The sequence below is a fragment of the Galendromus occidentalis genome, unplaced genomic scaffold, assembly GCF_000255335.2.
Source record: "Galendromus occidentalis unplaced genomic scaffold, Mocc_1.1 scf7180000077501, whole genome shotgun sequence".
Lineage (NCBI taxonomy): Eukaryota > Metazoa > Arthropoda > Arachnida > Mesostigmata > Phytoseiidae > Galendromus > Galendromus occidentalis.
The window spans coordinates 795,566-820,910 of NW_003805489.1; the positions used below are offsets into that span (position 1 = coordinate 795,566).

Below are 25,345 nucleotides of genomic sequence, written 5' to 3' on the forward strand. Positions count from 1 at the left end.
CCGCCAAATGCGTTTCGAATATTTTTTCTCGTTCCATTTCGAGATTCGGAAGACGCTACCCAATCCGGAAAATTTGATTCTCTGAACTGGGAGCCGAAGCTGAGAATTCCAGTCGGTGGTTGGGAAATGGCATCTGCCAGGTTTCTTAATGTTCCTTGAAGGATATATTGGAACGTGCCGCAGGACTAGAAACGTGTTCGAAATACAAAGTTCTTTCCAGTGATAAGAGTTGTACGATGTCATCGGTCAACGTTATTCAAGGATGAATCGTTCCGTTCAACAAATTCAGGGACGACTCGTTGGCTCGAATGGAAATTACTTTCACTGATGACTCACTCGGTTTCGGTGAACAATCGCCGCCACGATCTGCACCTCATGCAACTATCTTGGGAATCGCCAATCACCCGCCGATTGAATAATCGTTTCTCGCGTCGGAAACCAACGGAAATCGGGAGAGGAGCTTGGTTTCCATCGAGGCTCTGGCATATTTATCAACGCTTGTAACGAATCCACCGGTGGATCTCAGACCTGAAACAGCTTTCCACCGAGAAGCCATTGTTCCAATCCGCGGCGTACCGGACTCTCCGACGGCCGATCCCCCCGCATTGACCTGAGATACGTGTATGCGGAAAGTGTGTTTTGGGAAGCCTCTCCGGGATATTCCACCGGCTCGGCTAAAATCCCTTTTGTCTCGCGCGTTCGACATGCGCTCGTCCACGAGCTCGCAGGAAGACACACTGATGAAGAACGTGCGTGTGGGTTTCAGCGACTCCGTAACGACGCCCGATTCTGGAGAAGAACCGTTACCCAATCAGAATCCAAGACGAGAACAAACTGTTCGTCGGGGAACACGTTCTCCTCTGCCCTTGAGTCGCTGCATGTGAATGAATTTTCTTCGAGAAAGTCGTTCCTCAGAGTTACGGGGAGCGCTGCTCATCCCTCGATCGAGCGGCAGAGGTGTATAGTTATCCGGTAACTTAGTCCCGTATTCACTTGGAGAGAAAAATTATTCTCGAACGCCGAAAATTCGCAGACCGACAGTCAGCCGAGCTGAAGTCGTCGGCGCTGGATCAGACGTCTTAATCTTGTCCGAATCCGAGGTCAGGATATCCGTCCTAGGCCCTTCCCCCTCCGAATTCAGAGACCGAACTGAACATGTTCGGTTGCTGACATAATTCTAGATTATTATTGGTGGCCTGGAGCCGAGAACCACTCCCGTCGTGAATGCTCGCGGGCCGGAACTAATATGTTCACTATTTCACAGGATCCTCCGAAAAGAACGAAAATGTCGAGTGCACATTCAGCAGGTTCGCTGGCGGAATTGGATGTGTCAAAAATTTTGGCCCCTCTACTGCTCTTCTGTCTGACGATGGCCTTTGGGCTGTGTCCAATCCTCATAGTTAAACCCCCCCAGAAGAAAACTGCTGCCAGTCAGACACACAACTCCAAATTGATCGCATTCACAGCTTGCGTAGGGTGAGTACCTCAACCGCGGCTCAATTTCTCAACTTATTCGTTTTCTTTTCGAAATTTCGCTTCCCACTGCGCTCCACGAGGGCACAATGAGCTTGCGAGTCCATCGGCTGCGGACGGGACTCGAGACCGAAAGTCTGGATGGGCGCACACTGTGCTTCGGTTGCGCGGCGCGAAACACCCGTAGGCGCTGAACTAATTAACGACGGACATTCGCCTGATGAAGTCCCGGTCGCTCGGATATTATTTGGTGTGATGATAGTTATTATTATGCCGATAGCAGTAGCGGTGGCGGCGGCAACAGCAACACAACAAGAGCTCCGAACTGCCGCCCGTACGAAAACAACTGGTTCCAACTCAGTCAACGCAACCGCCGCAAGATGAGGCAGATTGGGAAGCAGGAAACGCCGCATTCGCGGTATTCCCTAGCGAGCCACATAGCGAAACAAAATGAGAAGCTGGGATCAGTTAGCCAGCGGCGCGGCGCCGGCGCTTTTCATGGAGCTGAAGCCCGCGCGAGCGATCAGCTGCGTAAGGCAGACGCGATCAAAGCCGACGTGGTGTTGGAATCATCTCCTCGTTCGAATCCATATCATGGCTGTGCGTTAAAAGTCACTCAAAGGTGAGCATCGGGTTAAGCAGCTCGATGGGAGCCAGAGCCGATTTCGCCTCGTCGTGAACTCTGGCGTCGGCGGCAGTCGACAGCAGATCTAGAACGCGCGCAGACAGCGCTGTTGCCGATTGGAACGTTCACAATTTGCTCTGTGGACCTCCCTGCAGTAGGCTGCATGGCATTGACGATTCGATCCGGGAAAGCCGACGACATCATGTTTCAGTCGTCGTTCTTGTTGTTGCTATTGCCGTTGTTGTCGGACGCAAACATCAACGGTTCGCGTCGATGGTGACATTCTCTAACGAAACCGACACCCGACACCGTTACAATGCTGTTGCGCAAGCCCAGAAAGTGGTTCAGCGTGACCACGCTTCGCTCAGCCCACTGCTTCCAGGCACAGGTCGCCTGCCAGACAACTTTCACAGCTAGAGCTCTGTTACGTACCACGACCACTGCTATCAGACTAGTTTTTTTTCGTTGATCTTCTCATTCGATGTCTCTGATCGTAGCTGTCGGGTTTCATTGCAGTGATTATTTGAATCAAAGGGGTTCGCACGTTCCGTGAATGGTTTCAGTTCCCATAGATCGAACCGAACGAGAGAGTACTCGAGAATCGATAGTTTGCGGTAGACACTTCGTCCTCCCTCTCCAGCGGGTGGATTCATCCGAAAATATTCTGCTGTAGAGGCGAGAATAAACCAAGCATAGTTGACGGGTACCAACAGCTTAAATTCACTATAAGACTTCTCTTGGCACGGCACCAACGACTCTAGCCGGGCTTGCTTTGTTTCGATTTATTTATTGTGCTCAGGGCATGTGAGAGAAATTTGTTCGAGGAAGATCTATTGAGATGGAGCTCTGCGAATCCACGGATCCCTCTTCCCCCGCTGTAAGCGTGGACGATTCGAGATGTTCTCGAAGAATGAGAAACACAGAACTCCCGCGAAATCGATATCGCCATCTGACCTCCGTCGAGTTGGAGATTTCGAGGGATTCCCCTAAATCAGGCGCTGTATTCGAAGGGCTGACTGTACGGCATGCGGGAGGAGTGACTTGCTAATTGACTGCATCCTTGCTTGCTTGCTTGGTGTCATCACGTCGTCACCATCCCAGAGCAAAAGCACTTAAGGAACGGGCGAGTCGATCCCTTGAGGAAATCTCCCAGGATGGCATCCCGATGGCATCCCGATGGCACTTCCAGGAACGAATCCCAGTAGAAGGCGTCGAATCTTGTTTCTCGACAGTTTGATTGTTTTGCAAAGAGGACTCCGTTTATACATATTCGCCTCGGGTTTCTCACGAGGAGATTCTGCAGAAACTCGGTCGAACAACAACGCGCGCCTCGTTTGTTGATTTTTTCTCTTGTACGCTGTGGCGAACAAACGATTCGGAAATTCAATGTGAATACATGAAATATAGCGCTGAATAATGTAAGGAATCAGAAAACGGACGGATCCTGACAGCGATGGTTGCTGGCGCGACCCTGACGCTTTTTGTGTTGATGCTTCTTTAAGTTTGGACGTCGAGGTCGCGCAATACGAGCCGTGGCTTTCTATGAAAAGCTAAGTCACTTTTCTGGATTTCGAACGCTTTCTCTCCTTGCCCGGTGTCTGCTCTTGCCTCGCAGTCCGAGCAATCGCCGATTAGCTTGCCCACGTTCCACACGGTTTCTGAGTTATGCCTGTTATGCCTCTGCATGCGGACGGCGCGGCGAACAGACGAAAACACAGTCGCACATTTACGGACGAATGAAAACAGACGCAATCAGCGTGGCGAACGCGGCTGATTTGAGTATAGAGGAAAAGAAAGCATTGCCTGGGAACTTACCAAATATTTCTGGTACTTAGGAAAAGGAGGAGCCAAAGTGCGGAAAAACTCATTACTGACGGCACGGAAAGGGATAAATACGGGATGAATAGGGGATGACGTTGGGCGCATACGTGCATCACGACGACGCTCTCTCGACGCAGCCGCACCGCGATACTGAGAACGGAATCGATGTCAAACAGATGCCATTGTGGGTTTCGGGGCGGAAACTCTCCTCCATACGTCCCGTAGTCGACTGCGTCAGTTGGTGGAGCCACGAAGATCTGCGATGAGATCGGGAAGCCGTCCATCGCTCGGTAGAATTCCGGCGAGCGGAGTATCGTTCTGTCGATGAAATCAATTAATGCATCGCGTGCTCCGATCCCGATGTCACAAGCCACGGTCTTCCTTTCTTAAAATTTCAAGACACGTCCATCGGTGATACACGACATGGCGCTCAATTAGGGAAAATCCGACGGCTTTCCAGCGAGATCAATACTGCTCCGTCCAAGGCGGACTCCGCGTGAATAATCTCTCTGCAATCTTTGCTCAACCGAATGTGTGGATATCGAAATTCCGATCACTGCCGAGAGCCCGACGAATGGAGGCATCCTTGGTGAGCAGCTGCGGCGGCACTGAGATGAGCGCTTGGATGGGTCCGCTCGGCAAGCACTATCAGACAAAATGCGAGATGGTCGTGCGACTCGCGGACAACGAAAGCTCCGGGGAAAGGCAAGGGGAGGTATTTCAGGCAGGGAGTCTCTCTTCATTGAGGTCACGTGGCTATCAGAAGAATCCCGAGCGAAGAACCGACTGACTGGGGAACCGACTTGAAACACTCGTTCTCGCGAAAGTCCGATCCCCAGGGGGTTCATGTACCCTGGAACACCTATGGGAACGTATCCATGAGATGAGATCATAACTCTTGGCTTTAGGTCACGCCCACCTTCCACCACCTCAATCGCCGATTTCAGGAACTATCGTTCCCAGTGATTTCCACAAACGCTGACAATCTTCACCTCCACCATCCCAAGTCCTTTGGGTCATCTTTATGGAGATACGCGAACTCTGTCCCTTCTTGTAGCCTTCAGTCGATTCGAATCAGAGAGAATATCGTCCGGAATAGACCGTAAGAACAGGCTCACTGTCTTGAGCAGGCTGGAGCTCTGATTTTTGCGGCTGCATTCTCGTGTTTCGAACAAAAGCGACTTATCATTCTCCCCGTCCGAGTGAGTTTTTCGAGCTCAAGAGTGGGGATCGATTTCTTGCTGTTCGGTGTCGAATTTCAGCGATTGCTGCTCGATCGTTGTGGGTCTCTCCGATGAGGAGTAACTATCGTACTGTTAGTGGATAATATGGATTACCACAGACGGAATGATGTGCGGATCATGTCCCGCTGCGGTCTTTCAAAATCGCTTGAGTGGGAAACTCGCTCCATTGCCTCGTGGAGCGAGGGAGGGAGGAGTGTGGGAATCGCCCTCTATTGGCCAGCGAAACTTATCGGACTGCAGGGAAATTCCCTGGGGAGAAAAAATTGAGGAAAAAAATCTGAGAGTGGCTCTCCGTCATGCCATGAAATTATATTCACTTCCACACGCTCGGTCATTCAATGCCCCGTCGCCTTATTGTGGAGGCCAGTTCGTGTAAGAGTATGAGTGACGTCCATTACTAACCATAAAGCCAAATCTCCCTTTAATTGGCTGGGCGGGCCCAGGTGTGACGGTGTGAACAAAAGGTATTTTCCGAACGAGTTGACTCGAGTCTCTCCTGATTTCCGCCGTTTAGGGTGTTCAAGCGACCGAAACGGAGCTCATATCACCTGTGAGATAGAGTCAGACTATCTTTTGTGTGCTCCGGTCGAAATTCGCGCGGATTTCTCGCCAATGCGTGTCACAGCTCTGTGAATTTGATCCTCGGGAGAACCCTCGCGAAAACCTGAGCGCAGAAGTCTGGATTTCTTGTCGGCCAGTCGCACGCCGTCAGTCCATGGAACTGCCCGAGACAACTTTGTTTTTCCCAGTTTGAGCCCTCCGAGAGCGGCGAAAACCTTCCTCGGTCGGACCTGGCACGCTTCGAATGAAAAGCTTGCCTACGCCTCGAATGCAGAACTCCCCGAGAGAACTCGTGTGAATACACGTCAGGAATCACGACGAATATCTGCCGCGAAGATGGAAGTCCAGAAAATTCAGGAGCACGCCGTGTGTTCCGATGAGACATGTTCTCTATTCCCTTGTTTGGCGACAGGAGGGCTTCGTATGGAAGCACCCTTCACTTGTGGCAACTCTTGAATAGAGCTCATTGTGATTGTTTCTCACGCCTCTGAACGAGTTGCATCGCGGAACTTGAAGGTCGGGGATCGGGGCTCGCAAGCGTAGCTAATTACGACAAGCAGACTGTGAAATACCGTTCTCCCTCGTCGCGATCTCGCTCTTGATCGAAGAAGATCGGATCAAGAGTCAGGAGTGCGAGCCGGGGATGCAGTAGCGAGCCACGAAGAGACTACGAAAGATGCTTCCGACAAGAAATTGTGTTAGTAAATCGTCCATCTAGTTGCAACATTTGACCATCTATTTATTACGACGACGGGGGGACCACCGAGGCGGCTCATTGGGAACGATTCGTTTCTACGACGTGTCTACTGTCGCGGCAGACTTTTGTGGCTGATACAGCAACGGGAGCGAGGCTTGCGACCTTATCAAACTACGCCGACAGAACTTGGTGTGGACCGGGGCAGCGGCAGGAACCGGTTTCGGCTCTTGTCATTTTCCTTCCTGCGCCTATGATGCAAGAAAAGCGCCATCGATGCAAAAACTCCGATCCCCACAACAAAAGACGGATCAATTGTTAGCAGTGCACGCTCTGTCAAGTCGTTTCATCGCGCAAACTAGTGTAGAAACGGAGAGAACTTGAACAGAATGAGCCCGCCACTGAAGCCGCTCCACTGACTTGTCGCTGCAGATTGAATCTCGCTCGCGTAGGCAAAAATAGCCTAGCCGAACTAGCTTTTACTCAATCAGATCGTCGGAGGGGCACTCTGGCATGCGAAATTCTCCTCCCCCTCTCCTGTGAGTTAATGATCCGCTCCATGGAAAATCAAAGGCACTTCGCCTAGCAACGAGCCTAGATCTTTTAGCAGTTACCTATCCGCAGTTACAGAGACGCTGGAAATCTCCTAGAACGGGTCTCTCTCACTTGCGAGTTCTGTTTTTGGATTCAAGTCCCTAAACATGCTGATAGTCTCTGGAACAGAGTCCCAAGGAGCAGGTCTTAGAAGAAATGTCGTCGCACGGCTTATCCGTTGTCAATTGTCGGAGGGCAAGCGGCGTACCTTGAGTTATCTGACCAGAAGTGTCGGTCGCCAGGAAAGCGACCGTAACGTGAAAGTGTCCGACAGGCCGTGAATGAACATCGAGCAGTAGCGGTCCACTTTGAAAATGCGTCGAGCGCTAGATAACAATGCTGGCCCCAGAAGGCTTCTTTACGCAACCTATCGTGAAATAAAGTTGGTTCAATTCCCGAAAGTATGGAAGCCGCCAAGTTGGCCGATAACTGGTATAGATGAACGACGTCGAGGCTTCCGTCGGTTTTGAGATATTTTGTCCGGAGCGCTTGAATCAATTGGATTCTTCCCGTTTCTTGCAGTGGGGGTGTGCTCTTCGCCACCGCCCTGATCCACATCATTCCCGAAGCACGGGCAGGCTTCGAGCAGTGGAGCCACAATTCATCGTATGCAGCTGGGAGCCACAACTCATCACATGACCATGACCACGAGCACGAGCACGACCATGACCACGACCATGACGAAACCCATCACGAAACCAGCCATGTTCACGATCACACGACGTTTCCGTGGACGGAATTCGTTGTGTGCGTAGGATTTCTGATAGTTTATCTCTTCGATGAGGTGAGTTTTCATGCACGCGAGTTTTTCCCCGATGCGGTCACAGCCCCAGCTTGAATCTCGGAGGAATCATCGCCTCAACGAGATTTCAGCCATTTTAGACCGTATGAACGATGTTCGTCCATCAGTTTCCATGAAATAATGGTTTCGGCTTGGCCTGGCGATGAATGACCCGAGGTCATTTTCCAGCCACATCACTGACCCAAATACATTCCTCTCCCTTTTGGGTCCCGTTCATGTTAGCGAACCATAGTGCCCTCAATCATCATCGTGAAGGGAGGAATGATTCTGCATCGGGGAATTTTTTTCGATCTAATATGAACTCCAAGGTTGATAATTTGGAGATAGAATTTTGAATCGCTGCCGTGACAGAATCAGGGATTTCATCGATCGGGGTGCGTCGACGTAGAGAACGCGAAATTTCCCCGTTCTGGAAAGAATGACGATTCCGTGGGATCGGTCGTCTCCGATCTGATGACTCGCCTAATCGAGCTAACTTGAATTTACAGATTGTGCACGCGTGCCTCGGCCACAAGAGCCATGTCAACGAGGATCATGGCCATTCGCACTCGCCGCAAGTCATCCAATGCGCAACGTAAGTTAATAGAATCCCGGATTCCGATCCCTCACAGTGTGACTCCATATCGATAGGCCAAACGTCTGGAATTCCGCTGTAGCCCCTGAGGGTCTAGGGAAAAAAACATCAATCGTTCCATGCGATCGCGTGACCGCGTGTCGCGGTCGTCCTGGATGGTTCCGGCTCGGGATCCAAGCAATCAGGATTGTTGATTCCAAACAGTGACTGTCTATTTGCGGTCAAGGTCCCCCTCTTTGATAAGGATTATTCTATCGACATACATAACTTCTATCGATTTGATAAGAGATTCTCCCCGCTTCTATGAATATTTCCCTTCGAGAGCGAGAGTTTGCCCGAATCCGAAATTATCATCCGCCCACCGGTCGCAACGATCTGTCCGAATGTCGGCCCGCGAAGAACCGCAGAGTATTTCTCGAGCTAGAAGCTCAGTCGAGAACACCCGTGTCCGGTTCCCGAGAACTTCCCTCGGAGACGCGGGCATCGAAGCGTCATTCGAAACCCACGTATCGATACGGTGCGCGAGAAGCCTCGGCTCCGGGTAATTTCGGAGCGTCGCATAACCTCGTCCGTGCCTTCGATTGATCGGAAGTTTAGCCGATAGAGGTTCCGGTGCATCGGGAGCCGGATGATAAGGTCGGATCATGACCGGAGTATTCGCTTATCGAACTGGATGAGCTCCTTGGTTGCTATTGGTCGTGGCTCACGACTCGTGAGTCTCGTTGGACCGATCCACGGAAGGTCGCTCTGTCGCCGGGATGAGCCTTCGTTTGACATTTGCGCTGCCAGAAAAGAGTTCACTTCCTTCATGGTGGGATCAGGCAAGATACATTTAGAAAATTCCTCCACGGACACTACAGGGCGAATTTTCAGCCCTCGAGAAATGGGCGGCCCTCCTTCTCGATAGCCTGTGGAAGTCGACCGCCGTCCACTGAGAATTCTCGAGGAAATGCCAACGTAATTCAAATGCAATTACCTTCCGTAAAACGACCGATCGAATGGAGCTTGGTTATGATATTTATTTTGTCAGCAAGTTCGATCATTTCTGGATTAGGTATATTTATAGCTCAGAATCTCATAAGCTCCCGTTCTGGTAATGCATTCAGTCACAGCATCCGCTCGCTGCCAATCGGTCGGTGGGTCATTCAGGTAGTCAGCCCGTCAGTCAGTCAGCCGACATTCAGTTGTGCTACAGTTTATGATCTGTCCATGCCTATTTTGGTTGTCACGAAGCCGGATTGGCGCTCTCGAGAATTGCTGCGAGGCGACGAGAGTCTTGTCGGAGATCGAGACAAACATACGCTGGTGTCGAGGGATTACGCGTCATGTTTTCTTCCGGAAGGCGAATTGCGCCTTCCCGTGCCCGCGGGCACCTCATTGAAAGAACGCGATCCGCGTTGTAAAATCTGTTCCATGGATGCTGCCGGGCGATGTTGGAAAACGCTTCGGTGATCGGATCTCCGGTTGGGAGATCGAGAGCCGCGCGTCCTTGTCTTCCATCCGCGTTGACATTAACACGGACCGATTGCGTGAAGGTTGGAGCTGTATTTGACGTAACGAAGCTCGATCGCCCGCGCGCTTCATTTAGTTCTGATATTCGTCGGCTTCCGTGAGCCACGATCAGCAGAGAACAACACGAATAGAATGGACGAGTCTGCCGCGACAGCATCACCATTCGGTGGTGACTGCCGGGCCTCGGTCCCGTCCAACCCGTTTCTCGGAGGGGGTCGATGTCCGCTCTACATATTCCTCCCACACCTCGACCCAGTGCAGCGAATGAAACGCGCAATCCCCCGTTGCTGGTCAGAATTATGTCAGCCCTGTCAAGATGACAGTCATCGCGAGAATGAGTGGAGGTTGTATCGAGTGACGCCGCGCGGATGGAAAACCGCAGTCGCGCCGGCACCGCTTCCATCGAACTAGAAAGGGTTCCGACGAAGTTCACGCTTTTCCGGGTATTTTCTTCTTCTTCTTCTTCGAGCCAATGAGCCAGAAAAGCGGAGGTTCTTGACTTCGTCGTCCTTTCGACTCTTCGCTCGACGATGGCGACTAAGACGTCGCGTCGCCTCAGCTGATGCACCGCACGTACACAGCTGTTTCTGTTGAGTGGATGGCAATCGGAAATATCCTCGTTCTGCCAACGTAACCCCTCCCATGTTGCTTTATTGTTGGGTCCGCCAGACGCGGAGGGGAATCTTGCATATTTTCGTCCACCGAGGTCGGGCAGGTGAGATCTGTGACGCTTTATTTCCGTCAGGCGCTTAATTGAGTTTGAGCACTTGGTCCGGTGGAATGTTTAGCCACCTGAGCCTCAAGGGATAATCATTCATCAACAGATCCAACTCAGCTTCTGAATAGAGTACCATTGAATTTGGAAGGCGACAATTACGTTTTAAATGACGTCGCACTGATTTCGGGCCTCGGTGGTATCGTGATTCCCAGATTTCGGGCGATAGGGATATCGCACAACTCTGAGTCGGAATCGGACTCTCGCGAACGTATGTGGCCAATTTCAGAGAACGTTTTGGGAGTCTCTGTGCGGAGGGGAATCCGCAATAAGACACGCGGATTAAATGAAGGGTTTGTCCGCGCCGAAAGAAATCATATTCTGTGACCATGCGTGAACGCCCCTCGGTGCGTCAGCGGCCTCAGACGACCGTGAAGACTCATTAGTATCGGCTCGAATAGTTTAAGCGCTGTTGTGCTCCCTGACCATTGAATCTGCTCATTAATGGGCCACCTTATCAAGCAGCGAAAGAATGGCTCGTTTCCCCGCTCTGTCAATTCGCTACGTGCTCCCTCAAACCGACGATCGACCTCCGAATTTCTACCTGTATAATTTCTTCTTCACGAACCGCGGATGGAATTCCTCGCCGCCGAGGCCTTTGCCTCTCACGCGGCGTCATCGTTGGCCGTTCGGGTGGACCATACGACGGACTCTACAAGGAGATGGAGTCGAGGTCAAGGCAGAATTTTTTCGCGTGTCGTGTACGCCAGGTGATGAGTGCGGATATTCCATTCCCTTTTGTTTTCCGTCAGATGTGTATCTCGTGCTCGTCATTTTTTCCTCGAGCCTGTCTTATTAATTCCATTGTTGGCAAAGACATCTCTGCAGTTGAAACGCGATAATAAACATCTCAGCCCATGAAGTGACTCCGAGAGGAGCTGCTCCCCTCGGCGTGGAGCGACGGAAGAATTTCAATGCTGATTTGATTCGGCGTCGCGGCAGGCGAGAACGTGCTGGAAAATTTCAGTACGCCCGCTCGGAAATATCATGTAGTGGAGGATCTGAATTTCATGAAATCTGATCGTTTCCCCTCTGTTCACAGCAACGGAGAGCAAGCAAACAACCCTAACATAAAGCCGTACTCGCACTTCACCGTGTTCAATCAAATGGAAAGCGGCGGCAGTGTCAATGCCGCAGAGGCCAAAGCGTCGACAGTGAGCATCGGAGGCCTCATCACGGTGGCGGCTCTCAGTTTCCACTCAATTTTCGAAGTGAGTGTCGTCTCATCCGAGATGGGTCTGATTCAGGGGATGGCCCTCGTCGCTGCGTACTTTCCCTGCATTTGAGATCAGTCAAATAAATGCAATAATTTCCCATGATGGGCGCTAATCGAGCTCCCGCAATGAAATAAACTCTCAATTTTCTCCTGCAGGGGTTGTCGCTCGGTGTACAGCTCACTCCAGCCAGAACGTGGTTGTTGACACTGGCCATAGCAACGCATAAACTGGCCATAGCTTTCGTGGTCGGCTTCGGGTTATGCGTATCTGGCAACGGAAAGGTACCTCGGTTCTTCTCCGACCGATTATTGTCTACCTAACTCAGATCAATTTTATGCCTAGAGATCGACTCCACTCGGTCCGTATGTTTATAAACCTGATCCCGTCCGGACCGGGGGATTCCCACTCCGCTACCATGAAAGCTCTCGGACTTGGTTTTCGGGGAAGGTGGCTCATCGTTGATTTGTTTTCAGATGTACGTCTTGGTCAACATTTTCATCTTCAGCATCATGTCACCGATGGGAGCCTCGATTGGCGCCCTTGCGCAGTCGGTCATAAAGGAGAACACACTGGTGGTCGCCATCCTGAATGGGATCGCAGCCGGGACACTCTTGTTTGTGACCTTCTTCGAGGTAAGCCGATATTCTTGAGAGGTCTCCAACACTGCCTTCTGTCTGGGCCCAATTGGACCCTTGTATACGGCCCGTGAAGCACGAAGGAGTTGGTCGATAGTAATCGAACAATGTTCGCCGAAAGACTCCAAAGAATTCTTTCTTGCAGGTATTACAGAAACAAAAGAACACGTCCCTCCACGGACTTTTGCAGCTGACGGCGGTGGTACTGGGTTTCGGTATCATGCTCGGTTTGGGACGACTGGTTGCGGTGCTGTCCCAGGTGGGAGGCCATGGGCATGCCCACTAGTGTTCCCCATGCTGCGAAGAGCGGGGAATGCTCTTTCAGAGTTCCGGACTTCTTCCCCCTCCGACGGTCTTCAATAGGTATCGATGAGATGAAAATTACGGCGGAATGCTAAAGCGCACCTCGCTTGGAACCAATCAACCAACGAATGCTATAAACATGGGAACGCGGACAGACGTTAGGTTGCGTTGTTTACGACGCGGTGTGTGGGTATGACACGTGATTAGGATGTTTTGATGATGATAATGACGGAGAGCATCTCGATGAAGGAGATGAGAACGTATGTAGGTATTGATGACGACATTCAAAGACGCACACCTTCTTGGATCGAACAACTTCGAAACTGAAACTTCATCGAGAGATCACAGATCGAGATGGTGCCTCGTTTGAGAAAAAGAGCAGCAGCGGCGCGGCGTCTCGAAGCGAGTTCCTCATTTTCTGGATCTGATCCGAGCGAGCGAAGCCGCTGAGTCACACATTGACTCCATGAAATATGCATTTATGCATTACAGCCGTCGAGTCGGAAAACCAGCCCAGACGTACATTATTGTTGACGTATCAATACGAGGAATATCGTCGTAGCCTTTCGGGATCAATGGCCGTTCCCGTGAAACCCTAGACGGAATAGAAGACGAGTCGGCACGTCGCGAAACGGTCGGTGCTCTGCATCGGTGCCGCCGGCAGAATCGTCCGCGCTCGGTGGCGGGAGCCGACGGAAATTCAAGACTCGGATTCCGATTCATTAGACTAAACTTGTGGGGACCGCATCTCTCAAGCCTAAATTTGAACTTCCGCATCGACAGGATCAGGAACTCGAGGAATCAGTCCGACGCATCCAAGTACCCTCCGACGAACATAAAATGAGCATTTTCGCTGTCACCTGATTAGAGTTGGGAGCCTGACTCGCTCGAGACGGACGATCTGGGTTTCTTTAAGTCTCGGATATCTCAAGCAAAACTCGAGAAGAGTTTCGAAGTTTTGATCCAGAGCAGATTTTTTTCGAGTACTTTTTCTCGGATTAAAGTCCCTTCTCCGAAGTCGAACGATAGTACGGGACGACCTCTTTGATTGTGAGCATCGCTTCTGCGAAGACGAACTACAACGAGACACACGAGAACAAAGCCAACTTCTCAGACGACAAACGACCTATCCTGCCGGTCGGGAGCTTCCGGTCACATGGGAATGTCCATTCGTCTTCTTCTGGAATCGGTCCTCTGGAGCTGACTCGATTGTAAATAAAGCTCGACTCTTCAACTCCGCGCCCGAGAGATCGACATGGGGGGAATCGGTCCCAGAATCATCTCTTGCGCCTCGGGATATCGCGGGCCGCAGAGTTTGAGTGGAAGATGCAGGGAGGAAAAATCCTTGCAGTATCCACGTAGTCTGCGCCAAACAGCGTTACGTACTTTGAAATGATTGAGAGAACGTAACGGATTACTTATTATACGATTCTTACTGCGTCCTGACTCTCGAATCATTGAGCCTCGAATACGGGACGGAATCTCGATCTTCGATTCCATCGGTAGCTCTGAGACTTTCACGCTTCTCGAAATGTGTTCCCCTCCGGCAGAATCGAACAATATTCTCTATATCTCCTTCAAAAATTTATTCGATTAATCCGGGCATACCACTGCGTTTCTCAGACAAAGGACTTCAATCGAAGATCGATTTCAGTGCTCGAACCTTCCATTCTTGGAAATGACGCTGTTAATGAGTCTGAGTTGTCGGTCTCTGTTCCCAAAGATATGATAGCTGACGGGAACGACAAACGCCGATCAATGTATATTTTCCGAAGGTGACAAAGAACATACCAAGAAAGATAAATTCGTCGACCAATAAATAAGATGCCGCTGGCATACATGACGATCGAGTTGTTTTCTTTTGGGGCGACATACCGAATCTCGCCAACAGTGACTTTCGCTGATTCGCTCCAAGCTAGACCTCTGATGTTGTAAAGTGCTCGGAGTACGGTTCGCGCGAATCTGCGCATCGAATTTGAGGGAGTCAGAAAGAGCCAGGAACGCTGGAGAAGTTTTTATTCACGCATTCCATTTACATTTACATCCACTGAATATGATACGCGCAGTCAATACTGGCGGACTTGGCAGGTGCGAGCCGACATCGCTCTCTCGGAGCGACTCACTTAGAATTTCCGTATCTTCTTGGCAGGTCCGGATTCCCGATGGCAAACCTTGATTGCCGAGCCTGGAAGCGATCATCACGAGAATGAATATGAGGATATCACCAGCCCATTAGATGTTCTCCCGGGCAATCGGTGATAAGCAGAGAGTTCGAGACTATTTATTACAATTCGGTGATAATATCATCAGCGTGGACTATTCATCCACTCCGCCTCCGGAAGCAGCGTTTTTTGCTTCGCTGAGTATTCTTGACTGTGAGGTCCAACGTCTCGGGGCGGTTCTTCGCTACCTCATCGCACGCTCCGATACAGACGTTCGGCGATTTTCGAGGGTTTGATGATGTAGGAAAACGGACGGGAATCTTCCGGGGAGGAGGCGGGGAAGCAGATAGACGCCTCCTCTGATTGTGCCGCCCTCTCCTCCCTGCCTTTCTGTGACTTTTCGTGACCTCGCGAGCCTGATGCTTATATGTACAGCAGATCTTAAAGAATTGAGAGAAATGTGGAAAAGAGTCTGGCTTCACTCGCCGCTAGCGGGTAACTGATGGTCGACCGTCCTCTCAGACCATCCGGAGGATCGAAGATCCCAAGAAGACCTGAGGACATGCTCAGACTGGATCGGGAGGATCTCTGAGGGTTCGGAGGAATCTTTCGGCTGACTTCGACTAAGCGTCCAGCTCATCACGGCGGAAGTTTTCAGAAATAGAAGAAATTGCTCGGATAGATCAGGGAAAAGTTCGCATCCTTCCTCCGAGTTCCGGCCTGATGGAGAGTTTTAGGCAAACGATTGCGCTAAGTGCGTGACCTGAGCGCGGATGAGAGTGCCCTTTGGGCGCTTGAGGGCCGCAGGGACTCGATTCGCAGATTTTCCATTATTCATCATGATTTTCGTGATCCACTGACTCGTGCGGGGACTTTGGAGTTTCCCGGACGGGATATGCGTCGCGAGTCTCCAGAAAACGCGCTAGAAGAAGAGCCTACGAAAGGGAGAACCTGTCACCAGTAGCGGGTTCGAAATACGAAGCAGTAAAAATAGAGGAAAAGACCGTCTAGCTATAAAATATCGTAATCTCTCCAAACGAATCGCCCGCATGACCCTTACATATCCGGAAGGAGCTCAGTTCTCTTCCAGCCTCTGTCGGGATGACGGGGGATGCGGTGATTAGGGGAGCGGTGAGAAAGTCCATCAAAAATCCGCACCCATCGAAATCGGTGAGATGCTCGATCCAAGATGTACCTTCATCTCAATTTCGATTCTAGAAAACACCGAAAGCCGGACCAGACGGCAGAGAGTCCTGGCGCATGGTTCTCGCGTGTTTCACGACGACTTTTCTCGTCGGGGGCTCGACGCGGTCCGCAGCTGTTCTGTACGTGGCCGTGATGGAGACATTCAATGTGACGCGTGGTGAGGCCGCTTGGCCAATCTCACTCATTTCGGGCTTCGTCAATTTCGCAGGTTTGCTGCACATTGATAATAACGAGTGAACAAATGGTGATCCATACGGCGAGACGGGATTGATTCGCCCGATTCTGTGCGATGAGTTGGTTGCACTTCTGAAATATCTCCCACAGGAATTCTATCCGGTCCGCTTAGCACAAAGCTCGGCTTGCGAATAACCTGCATCATTGGCGGCTCAATGTCTTTTGTATGCTTGACCGCGAGTTATTTCGCCACGGGAATACCGTACCTGACGATCTCCTTTGGGATACTGAACGGTGAGCTCCATGGGCCTTCGGGGCTCAGCTTCAGAGCGTGAGAATTCCGGATGCGGAAGAGAGATTCATCTACGATCTTCTCCACCAGGAATTGGGATCGGTCTCATGTATAACTTGAACCCTGTGATTTTGAGTCACTATTTCCGGGAGTACAAGGGATTGGCTCTCGGTATAAACTACTGCGGGTCCACCGTGGCCGCCATGGTGTTCCCGAAGTTCATGGAATATCTGTATAGATCGTTCGGCTTGAGGGGTGAGAATTCTTCGTCGCGATATTCATGGAAAAAAGATATATTCCAGGTTGTTGACGTTTTTTTTTGCGTGATTCGCGCTCACTGGCTCCACCTGAGAAGGAAGAATTGAGAATCTGTTCAAGGATTTCAGGACTCTTCCTCATATTCGCCGCTATCATGCTGAATACGCCCGTGATCTCGTATCTGATGCACAAACCTCCATGGACCCGGAAGAAGATGCTCGCACCGAATATCGGGAGGGAGTTCATCAGGCGTATGACGAGCGCCTCGAACCGGGAATCTCGGGCTCCGAGCATGGTATGGCTCCGATCTAAAAAGACCCATCGGAGGGAAACATTTATTTCTTCGGGGAACCTTTTGAAGATCGTTCCTTTTGTCTTGCCCCGATGTCAGCGGACCATAGTGCTCGAAGTTGCTGCTTTCCGATACCTCGATCCGAACCTCGAGTTCCCCGTAGATTTTCCGTCTTATGGGTACAGAGAAGAGTAATCGATAAAAAAATTCCAGCGCTCGCGGACAAGCACAGTTCCCCGCTCGAGATCGGGGACGATGCGCTCCCGGAAGGACGGAGCAGCTGAGCTTGAGGACAATCGAGACCGATCGACGTCAATCAGCGTTGCGGGAGTTAAGCCAGGGAAAAAGAACGCGGATCTCGTCCTAGCCACCGATATTGGAATAGGTGAGATGCATTCATCAGGATATAGAGTCATCGAGAGAAGGATTGAGCGGAAAACGAGACACTCATGTATCTACGGTCCAGGTGCATTCAGATCTGACCGATTCACTCAACGAGCTGTGGATTACGTGAATGAGAATCTGGGATTCTTCGTTTCGAGGTGTGCTGCCGATGACTATCGGCGGGGAGGAAGAGAATAATTGCGATGATGAGGCCAATCCGCATCTCGATAACGTCACCGTAAGAGAGGACAACACGATGCCGTCCATCGACAACTTCCCTCATTTGTCAACCATTCGGAGCATAAGCGAGATTGTCGAAGCGAGTAGTGAGTCACTGACGAACTTCCCCTAACCGACATGATGGAAGAGATCGATGTTGCTCATAAATTCTCTTGACCGCTCCAAATGAATATCCTGGATCCAGGTCCAGACGCCGAGGGAGAAGAGGATGTTCCCGATCCCGAGCCAGAGCTCTCACTGCGGGAAATTTTCTGCAATCCATTGTTCTATCTGCTGATCGTGTCCTACCTAGTGTTCACCACATACACGGATATCCTTTTCACGGTGGGGCGTCACGAGCATTATTCAACAACAAAGAGCAGATTCATGCATGTACAGATGAAATTTCCGCGGCCGCATTGCATGGCTTTTCGTCGCATTCTGCGGCATGCTCCATGAAGTTTTTCGATCGAGTCGGCGGCATCCACAGGCCGCGGACGACGGCGCGGCGACATTGGACCTGCGAGTTCCTCTTTCGTTCAAACCGCCTCGCCTGAGCTTCTCGTCGAGACCTGTTTCCTGGATTTCCACGGTGAAACTCTGATAATCCGACTGAGCTATGATTTTCCCCCGAAGGTGATAGTTGACCTCTTCTGCGACAAAGGCGTGGATCAGCCGCTGGCCATCGCGACCATTCCCCTCGTCTCGATCACGGATATGGCAGGGAGAATCGCCTTACCGCTGATCGCAGATAAGGGCATCGTGGATCGTAAGGTGAATGGACTCAGAGATCTATAATATAATAATTGAAGTCGGTCCCCTTCCGCCTCGGGTTCTAGTATTCTAGTCCATCAGCTGCCGCGACCTGGTCGGGAAAACTTTTGCCCGATCCGTACTCTTCTCCATATCCGCATCATTTGATCTCCATCGCAGGTCGTTTTCGCAATCAACTTCCTCTGTTTGGGAGCCTCGGCCTGCATCATCCCTCTGGTTTCTGGTTATGTCGCCCTCACCGCAATGTTCCTTCTGGTAGGCTGGTTCTACGGTTCAACCGTGGTGATGTGTACAGTCATAGTTTCCGGTAAGTGGAACTGAATGATAAGCCTATGATCACGGATGTCACTCAATTTCTTGAACCTGACTCGAATATCCCTACCCCGTCAGATCTCCTAGGAGTTCACAACCTGGCCGTGGCGAACGGTCTGATTTGCTCGAGCGTGGGATTCATAGCTTTCGGGAGGCCTGCTTTCATTGGTGAGGATTCATTCCGAAACTTCCCCTCAAGGCCATCCAGAGAGGTCCCCTTATGGGAACATGAATAAAATACAGGCATTTTCCATCCGCAGGCTTCTTTCGAGATACGGTGGGATCCTACGATCCCATGTTATATTTCTGGGGCGCAGGCTGTCTCTCAATGGCCGCTGTTTGGAGTGTTGTTTTGCTCGCACTCAGGAGAGCGAAGAAAGAAAGATGAATAGCGACGGAAAATCCGGGCCCCGTCGCGAGACTGCCGGGAACAGAGTATAACAATATCGAGTCGACAGAGGACTGGCGTCAGGCGGACAGAGGGCAAGCCGATTCCGGAAAGTGACGACAAGGTGTCGGATCCCGCTGCAGTGTCCGGCAGATCACTTTATTGTCAAGAGGACCCGCTTTGAAAGATCATTCATGAGCGCCCCTGGAATAAACATATTACGCCGTCCAAGTTTCCCCGGAGAAAATTCCTAGACTTCTGCTGACCCCTCAATAGCGGCATGTCCTTCATGACATCGGGACAGATATCCCGTTGTGACACATGTACTTTCATATGCAATAAATGTCAACTGACTTCGTCCACGCGGCGCCTCTTCTCCGATTTCAGAAATTCGGTGGGGGATTCGCTCTATTCCACCCTCGTGGAATATCGATCACTGGGGTCTAGATTGCTTCCGGCATTACATGACCAGCTTCACGCCTTTTAGTTTTAATTGTCGCATCTTCACCAAAAAACTCGGTGGCGTGGCAAGAGTTGCTCCCCAGTCTCTTGCTCTACGCCTCTAAGCGGAGCTCCATCTCTCGCGACTATGGTAAGCGGAGCCGAAGACGAGGTGCTCTCGAAGCCGAAGACGAGGTGCTCTCGAAGCCGAAGCGAGTGTACCTATTTCGGAAACCGGAGCGAACGAGGATCGTGACTCGTGACTCGCTAAGATCGAAGTCTCGATCGCTGGCCGCAGGCTCGACCCTATCGACGCCCAAGCGAGCACGCGGCGTCGTCCGCGACTTTGGATAACCTAGAACGTCCCTCGCTTCCCGATTCCTGCTCCGTGGTGGAGAATGTGCCTTACACTCTCACCGTGAATAGCCCAGTCGCCCCACGGACGGGATGCGCCTTATTCAGAACGTACATTTCAAGTCTATGATTGAGTCGGGTCATTCCTGCACTGCGTGAACTTGCCCATCATAGCGATCATCCCCAGAAACGATCACGCTCCGGTGAAATATTGCGGCTCGGATTTACGCGGCGGATTTCGCCGAGCCAGAGCGTGTTTATTCCATTTGGACGAACCTTCTCATGCGGCTCATTGAGATCCAAAACAGAGCGGTGTTTCACAGAATACCGCGCAGACGCCGCTCTATAGTGGTCGTACACCGGTGAAGTCCTCGTCTTTTGGGAGTCTATATGCGTTCAAAGCCTTGGGTCTTCGACCGAGGGGGCAGAGTTCTTTCACAACGAATGCGGAGTCCTCCGTGCCATAAACTTGTCGTGTTCCGACGAATCTACCCGGGCTGCGATCATTAGCAGTACAGCGGAAAAATGACTGAATGAGGGTAGGGAGAGGATTCGAAACCATATCAGGAAATCTCCTGTTGCGACTGCTGGATGACTTCAACTGAGGGAAGAGCTCATTTCTCATTCGGTCTCTGCTGACGTGATAGGGGCAGGGAATGTGATGAGTATGGAACGGGTGAGACACTCAACCAGGGACCCGAGGTCCTGGGTCAAGGTCGGCGAGAAATTGCAACCCTTTTCTTCCTTCGTCTGAATCCTCATTACAGAGAAGATTGGGGGCTGGACCGGACGGCAGGGAGTCTTGGCGTATGGCTCTGGCATGTTTCACGACTACATTCCTTGTCGGAGGCTCGACGCTGTCCGCTGCTGTGCTCTACGTCGCCGTGATGGAGACCTTCAACGTGACGCGTGGTGAGTGGTGACGCCGCCTGACCGATCTCGCTCATCTCGGGCTTCGCTGATCCCGCAGGTCGGCCGCAGATCGATGAGAATTAAATCGCCTCCCCCCTCCCTCCCCGCAGAAAATTCCGCGATGAGCAAGAAGCGACCCAATCCATGATCCGCACGATCACAGGATGATGTCGGAAATTCGATCCACAGGCATCCTTTCTGGTCCCCTCAGCACCATGCTCGGTTTGCGAATCACCTGCGTGATCGGCGGCTTCGTATATTTCGTGTGCTTGACTGCGAGTTTTTTCGCCACCGGGATACTTCACCTGACAATCTCTTTCGGGATACCCAATGGTGAGCTCTCACAATGGCATCGGAAGCCCTCCTCGAGGAAAGGATGCGACATTCATGACACATCGATGTCATCGTTCCAAGGGCCACTGCCCCAGCTCTCCGAGCCCGAATATGGAGCTTGAAGGATTCTAATATGCTCATTCCGGAATGGGTTCAGCATCGGTCTCATTTACAATCTGAACCCCGTGATCTCGAGTCACTACTTCCGAAAGCACAGTGGATTGGCCCTCGGCATGAATTACTGCCGATCGACCGTGGCCGCCATGGTGGTTCCGAAGTTCATGGAGTACTTGTACAAATCCTACGGTCTGAGGGGTGGGGGCGACGACAATCTCCTTTGATCTGTCTTCAGATGAATAGCATGCGCTTTGAGCAAGGAGGGTTATTATACCCTTAAATCTGCACATGAGGTAGAAATTGAGAGTCCTTTGGAGGATTTCAGGACTCTTCCTCGTCTTCGGAGCTATCACGCTCAACAGGCCTGTCATCTCCTATCTAATGCACAGACCGTCATGGACCAAGGGGGAGACGCTCGCGCCGAGTCCCAGAACGGTAGTGGTCCAACGAACGGCGAGCGAGACCTGTTGCCGATCTCGAGCCCGAGCCCAATTGGATTACCGCCGCGGGGTAGCTATCGGAGTCGAGATTTCTTATGCGACACGGGCCGATTTCCCTTTGGTACCGGGCTCCTCCGACGGGCGGATTCCTCAAAGCAAAATTTCCCGTTTTTCTTCTCTACGCTGCCCTCCACGTATTTCCCGCACTCATTCATACGAGGACGGAGTCCACGATTATGTAAATCAATTGGAATATCACAGCGCTTGCGGACAAGAACGGTCTCTAATCCGACACCGGAAAGCACACACTTTCGGAGAGACGGCTCAGCTGAGCTGGGGAGCGATCCAGATCAAACGACAACAGACAGCCCAGCTGACGGGGCGACAGGGAACAAAACTGTGGCGATATTCAATTTCCGAAATTACGAACTCGGAATCTGATTGAATGATGATCTTCCGCGTCGATCAGCCGGCGGTCATCACGACCATCGCCCTCTTTGTCGAGCTGCCGCTGTCAGCACTGACTGAGTGATTGCTCCGAGTGAGTTTGAGAACCTCGGATGACCGTTGCAGGTGACCTTCGCTCTCAACTTCCTGTATTTAGGGGCATCGGGGTGCATCATCCGTCGGTTCCGCGCTACGTGCCTCTCACCTCTATGTTCCTCCTATTTGGCTTGTTCTACGATTCTACTGTGGTCATGTGCACAGTAGTAGTCTCCTGTGAACCGACTCGGAGATTTATCGATTCCTCGATGCAGATGGTCCATCCCGATCTGCATGGTCTCCGTCGAACAGGGACACGAGATTCAGGATGGGAGAACCAATTCGGTGGCACTCGCTTCTCTAATTCATTTTCCTGATCGGGTTCCAATGTTAAATCTCGTGCTTGCAGATATCGTAGGAGTTCACAATCTGGCCGTAGCCAATGGTCTCATCTGCTCGAGCGTGGGGTTCATCGCGTTCGCAATTTCAACCTCCCTGCAACTACGTTTCCGGAGCCGCAAGATTTTCAATTCGCAGGTTTCTTCCGAGATACGGTCGGATCACATGATCCCATGATGTACTTCTGGGGCACGGGCTGCCTCCGCGGTTTGGGGTGCTGTTCTCTTAGCGCTCTACAAAGAACAAGAACAACAAGATGATCCTTCAACGAGATCTGTCGGGAATATCCGAAGCACCCGATGCCAGCCTTCAAAGGCTCCCCATCGCTCCAAATTCTCAATTGAAGATGATGCGCAGTCGGATTATTCGAAGCGGCTCTAATCGACTAGGAGAAGGTCCGATCACGGTGGGAGGAAGCTTCAGCCCTCGGAGGATTCGAAAATTGCATCGCGTCGAATCTTCCGACGAGGACTGGGCCGGATTGAGACGCGACTCTCGAGAGCTCTCTTCGCGATGATCGTGATCCTGTGCTTTCCGAATCTATCTGAGAATGCTATCGTATTTACATCGTTGATATGAGATACATGAGCTATTTATCTCGAGCCTGTCCATTTTGTTCGTCGCGTTCCATCGATGGCAGAATCGATCTTGAGATTCCGATTGCGTGAGATCCAAAACTCATCCTTGAAGGGAGCAGTCACCGACCTCGACTGGGGCAGCACTGCAGCGGAAACCGAGAGGTATCCTGTATTTTGAGCGACATGGAGTCCACCAAGAGACATTTATTCTGAGAGTTTCATGAGCATCAAACGGGAATTCACGCAAGATCTATCGCTCGCAAGATCTATCGCAGTGCCGCCGTAGCGACGATGGCCCCCATCAAGGGAAATTCCTCATGGGACAAAACTCCCCAGCCTCTGCTCCGGGGGAAGTTGAAGATGAGCTTCGCGTGGAAGAATCGCATAGTTCTCTCCAATGATTCGAGTATCGCACTGACGTGGTCTGTGCAGAGAGAATATTCGGAAAGAATCGTGTCGAGTGAGTGAGCGCGCCACATATTCCCTCACCCACGAGACACCAAGTCTCCCAGTCGGAATTACTGAATGTCCATTTAATTCGAACTGGATTTGAGCGCGCTGTGCCATAAGGTGCCGAAAAATCAAGCCCGCGATCAAGGTGAGCGCCAATTTCTTTTCGCCTCAAGAGGGCTGTATCGAGACCCGAAATCTCACGATTAAGGTCGGCCGCTCCCGGTAGGTCAGAACAATCAATTCGAGCTTTTGACTGTCCGATCGAATCGGGGTTCTCGATACAGAATAAGCCTAGGCCCGGGATACCTAGCGTTTAGGCCGAAGACCCAAATGAGATTCACGGAATCCGCTAGTCCGTGTCTCCTCACAGAGACAGAGGACCTCGTTCGCAGCGATCGACTGAACTCCCCGAACCCAACATTCTTTGTGATACGTGTGGGTCACTGTAGATTATTATACACAGACGAGAGTCATCGGAATCCGGACACCTGCACGTTTTATATCTCTCCGGTAAGGGAGCATTAGACACCATGGTTTTCGGCGATTGGGAACCAATGATCAGATGTGAGAACTGTCACTTCACGTGCCATTCGGAACCCGAATTAAGACAGCACTTGAACTTGACAGGTCAGTGTGCGATAGCTCCGCAAGACGATTTTCATCACCACGAGGCTCCGCCAAATTTACGAGGACCTCTTTTGATTAGCCGTCCCCTTCAATTATTCTTCTTCTATGTCCAGGTCACATCGGTCACTACACGATGCCGGCAGGCATCGAAACCGTCACCTCGAAACCGGAGATCAAGCAGGAGAATCTATCCATTTACCGATCCAGGCAGCCGTTGCATACGCCGGACGGTCGCCTCGTAGGCTGGAAAAAGTGGGTTTCTCGGACGGGCGAACACAATAATTTCTCTTCTGTTCTTGCATTTCCCCTCTGCGAGAGGAAGCGGAGCGAACCCGCGCGCCCCGAGACTTCCGAGAGAAGTTCAAAATGAACATGTTGCGTCCGCTTTCACAGCATTAGCGTGGGAACTGATGAGCCGTATGATGAATCAAGCAATTTCGATTGGACATCTCAAATGTCGCGAGTGTACAACGGATCGGATTCTAACGCACCTTTGGGAGACTTCGCCACCCGAAACGGTTATATATTCCTCCGTAACTCGAGAACGCTGACAGCTTGACACGATTTCGTCACCGGAAATGTATTTCGAGGATTCTCATTTTCGCCTCTCGCTTCTCGCAGACAAAGTGAAACGGGAAAACCGAGGTCAGAAGCGAAAGCTGTCGGTCGCTCGAAACGAATGCCCGAGATGTGGATGTAGTTCCGGGGGGCAATGTTCGGCCAAAAAAAAGCCCGATTCGCCAGAGAGGTTCTCAAGTCAAACTGTAAGTCGAGAGGAAAAATGTCAGAAAGCTCGACACGACTCAGCCGGTCTCGACGGCACCTCCGGCCCCGTTCTTCTGCCCCAACCGATGCTTTATTTTCTCCAAACCAGGTACAATACTCGCCCACGCTCGAGCCGCGCCAGCAACACCGAC

The 25,345-nt window shown here is 51.4% G+C and overlaps 3 protein-coding genes across 3 annotated transcripts; all 3 read left to right on the forward strand.

Moving 5' to 3' along the window:
• Positions 1-704: 704 nt before the first annotated feature.
• LOC100909134 (zinc transporter ZIP1) lies at positions 705-13,694 on the forward strand. The gene is made up of 10 exons (XM_029112442.1): positions 705-755; positions 1,265-1,476; positions 7,535-7,600; positions 7,715-7,796; positions 8,303-8,388; positions 11,718-11,886; positions 12,048-12,173; positions 12,366-12,524; positions 12,673-12,786; positions 13,614-13,694. The coding sequence occupies exons 1-10, from the start codon at positions 705-707 to the stop codon at positions 13,692-13,694; spliced, it is 1,146 nt and encodes a 381-aa protein (XP_028968275.1).
• A 2,383-nt stretch (positions 13,695-16,077) lies between these two features.
• LOC100909278 (monocarboxylate transporter 14) lies at positions 16,078-19,420 on the forward strand. Its single transcript, XM_003746769.2, has 12 exons — positions 16,078-16,123; positions 16,211-16,406; positions 16,523-16,666; positions 16,755-16,919; positions 17,051-17,217; positions 17,485-17,599; positions 17,757-17,924; positions 18,023-18,162; positions 18,454-18,591; positions 18,751-18,898; positions 18,982-19,071; positions 19,164-19,420. Exons 1-12 carry the CDS (start codon positions 16,094-16,096, stop codon positions 19,289-19,291), a joined length of 1,629 nt encoding a protein of 542 aa, XP_003746817.1. The 5' UTR covers positions 16,078-16,093; the 3' UTR covers positions 19,292-19,420.
• A 1,333-nt stretch (positions 19,421-20,753) lies between these two features.
• LOC100897170 (monocarboxylate transporter 9-like) lies at positions 20,754-21,672 on the forward strand. The gene is made up of 4 exons (XM_003746770.1): positions 20,754-20,762; positions 20,854-20,998; positions 21,188-21,347; positions 21,489-21,672. Exons 1-4 carry the CDS (start codon positions 20,754-20,756, stop codon positions 21,670-21,672), a joined length of 498 nt encoding a protein of 165 aa, XP_003746818.1.
• The last annotated feature ends 3,673 nt before the right edge of the window (positions 21,673-25,345 follow it).

Bases quoted from the DNA above. Each gene is read 5' to 3' on its own strand.
- LOC100909278 (XM_003746769.2), top strand. From the start codon at position 16,094: ATGACGGGGGATGCGGTGATTAGGGGAGCG. The intron at 16,124-16,210 runs GTGAGAAAGTCC...TTTCGATTCTAG, and splicing joins ATGCGGTGATTAGGGGAGCG to AAAACACCGAAAGCCGGACC. The intron at 17,600-17,756 runs GTGAGATGCATT...CTTCGTTTCGAG, and splicing joins AGCCACCGATATTGGAATAG to GTGTGCTGCCGATGACTATC.
- LOC100909134 (XM_029112442.1), top strand. From the start codon at position 705: ATGCGCTCGTCCACGAGCTCGCAGGAAGACACACTGATGAAGAACGTG. The intron at 756-1,264 runs GTGGGTTTCAGC...ACTATTTCACAG, and splicing joins CACTGATGAAGAACGTGCGT to GATCCTCCGAAAAGAACGAA. The intron at 12,787-13,613 runs GTGGGAGGCCAT...CCGCATCGACAG, and splicing joins TGGTTGCGGTGCTGTCCCAG to GATCAGGAACTCGAGGAATC.
- LOC100897170 (XM_003746770.1), top strand. The intron at 20,999-21,187 runs GTGAGTGGTGAC...TTCGATCCACAG, and splicing joins GACCTTCAACGTGACGCGTG to GCATCCTTTCTGGTCCCCTC. The intron at 21,348-21,488 runs GCATCGGAAGCC...GAATGGGTTCAG, and splicing joins AATGGTGAGCTCTCACAATG to CATCGGTCTCATTTACAATC.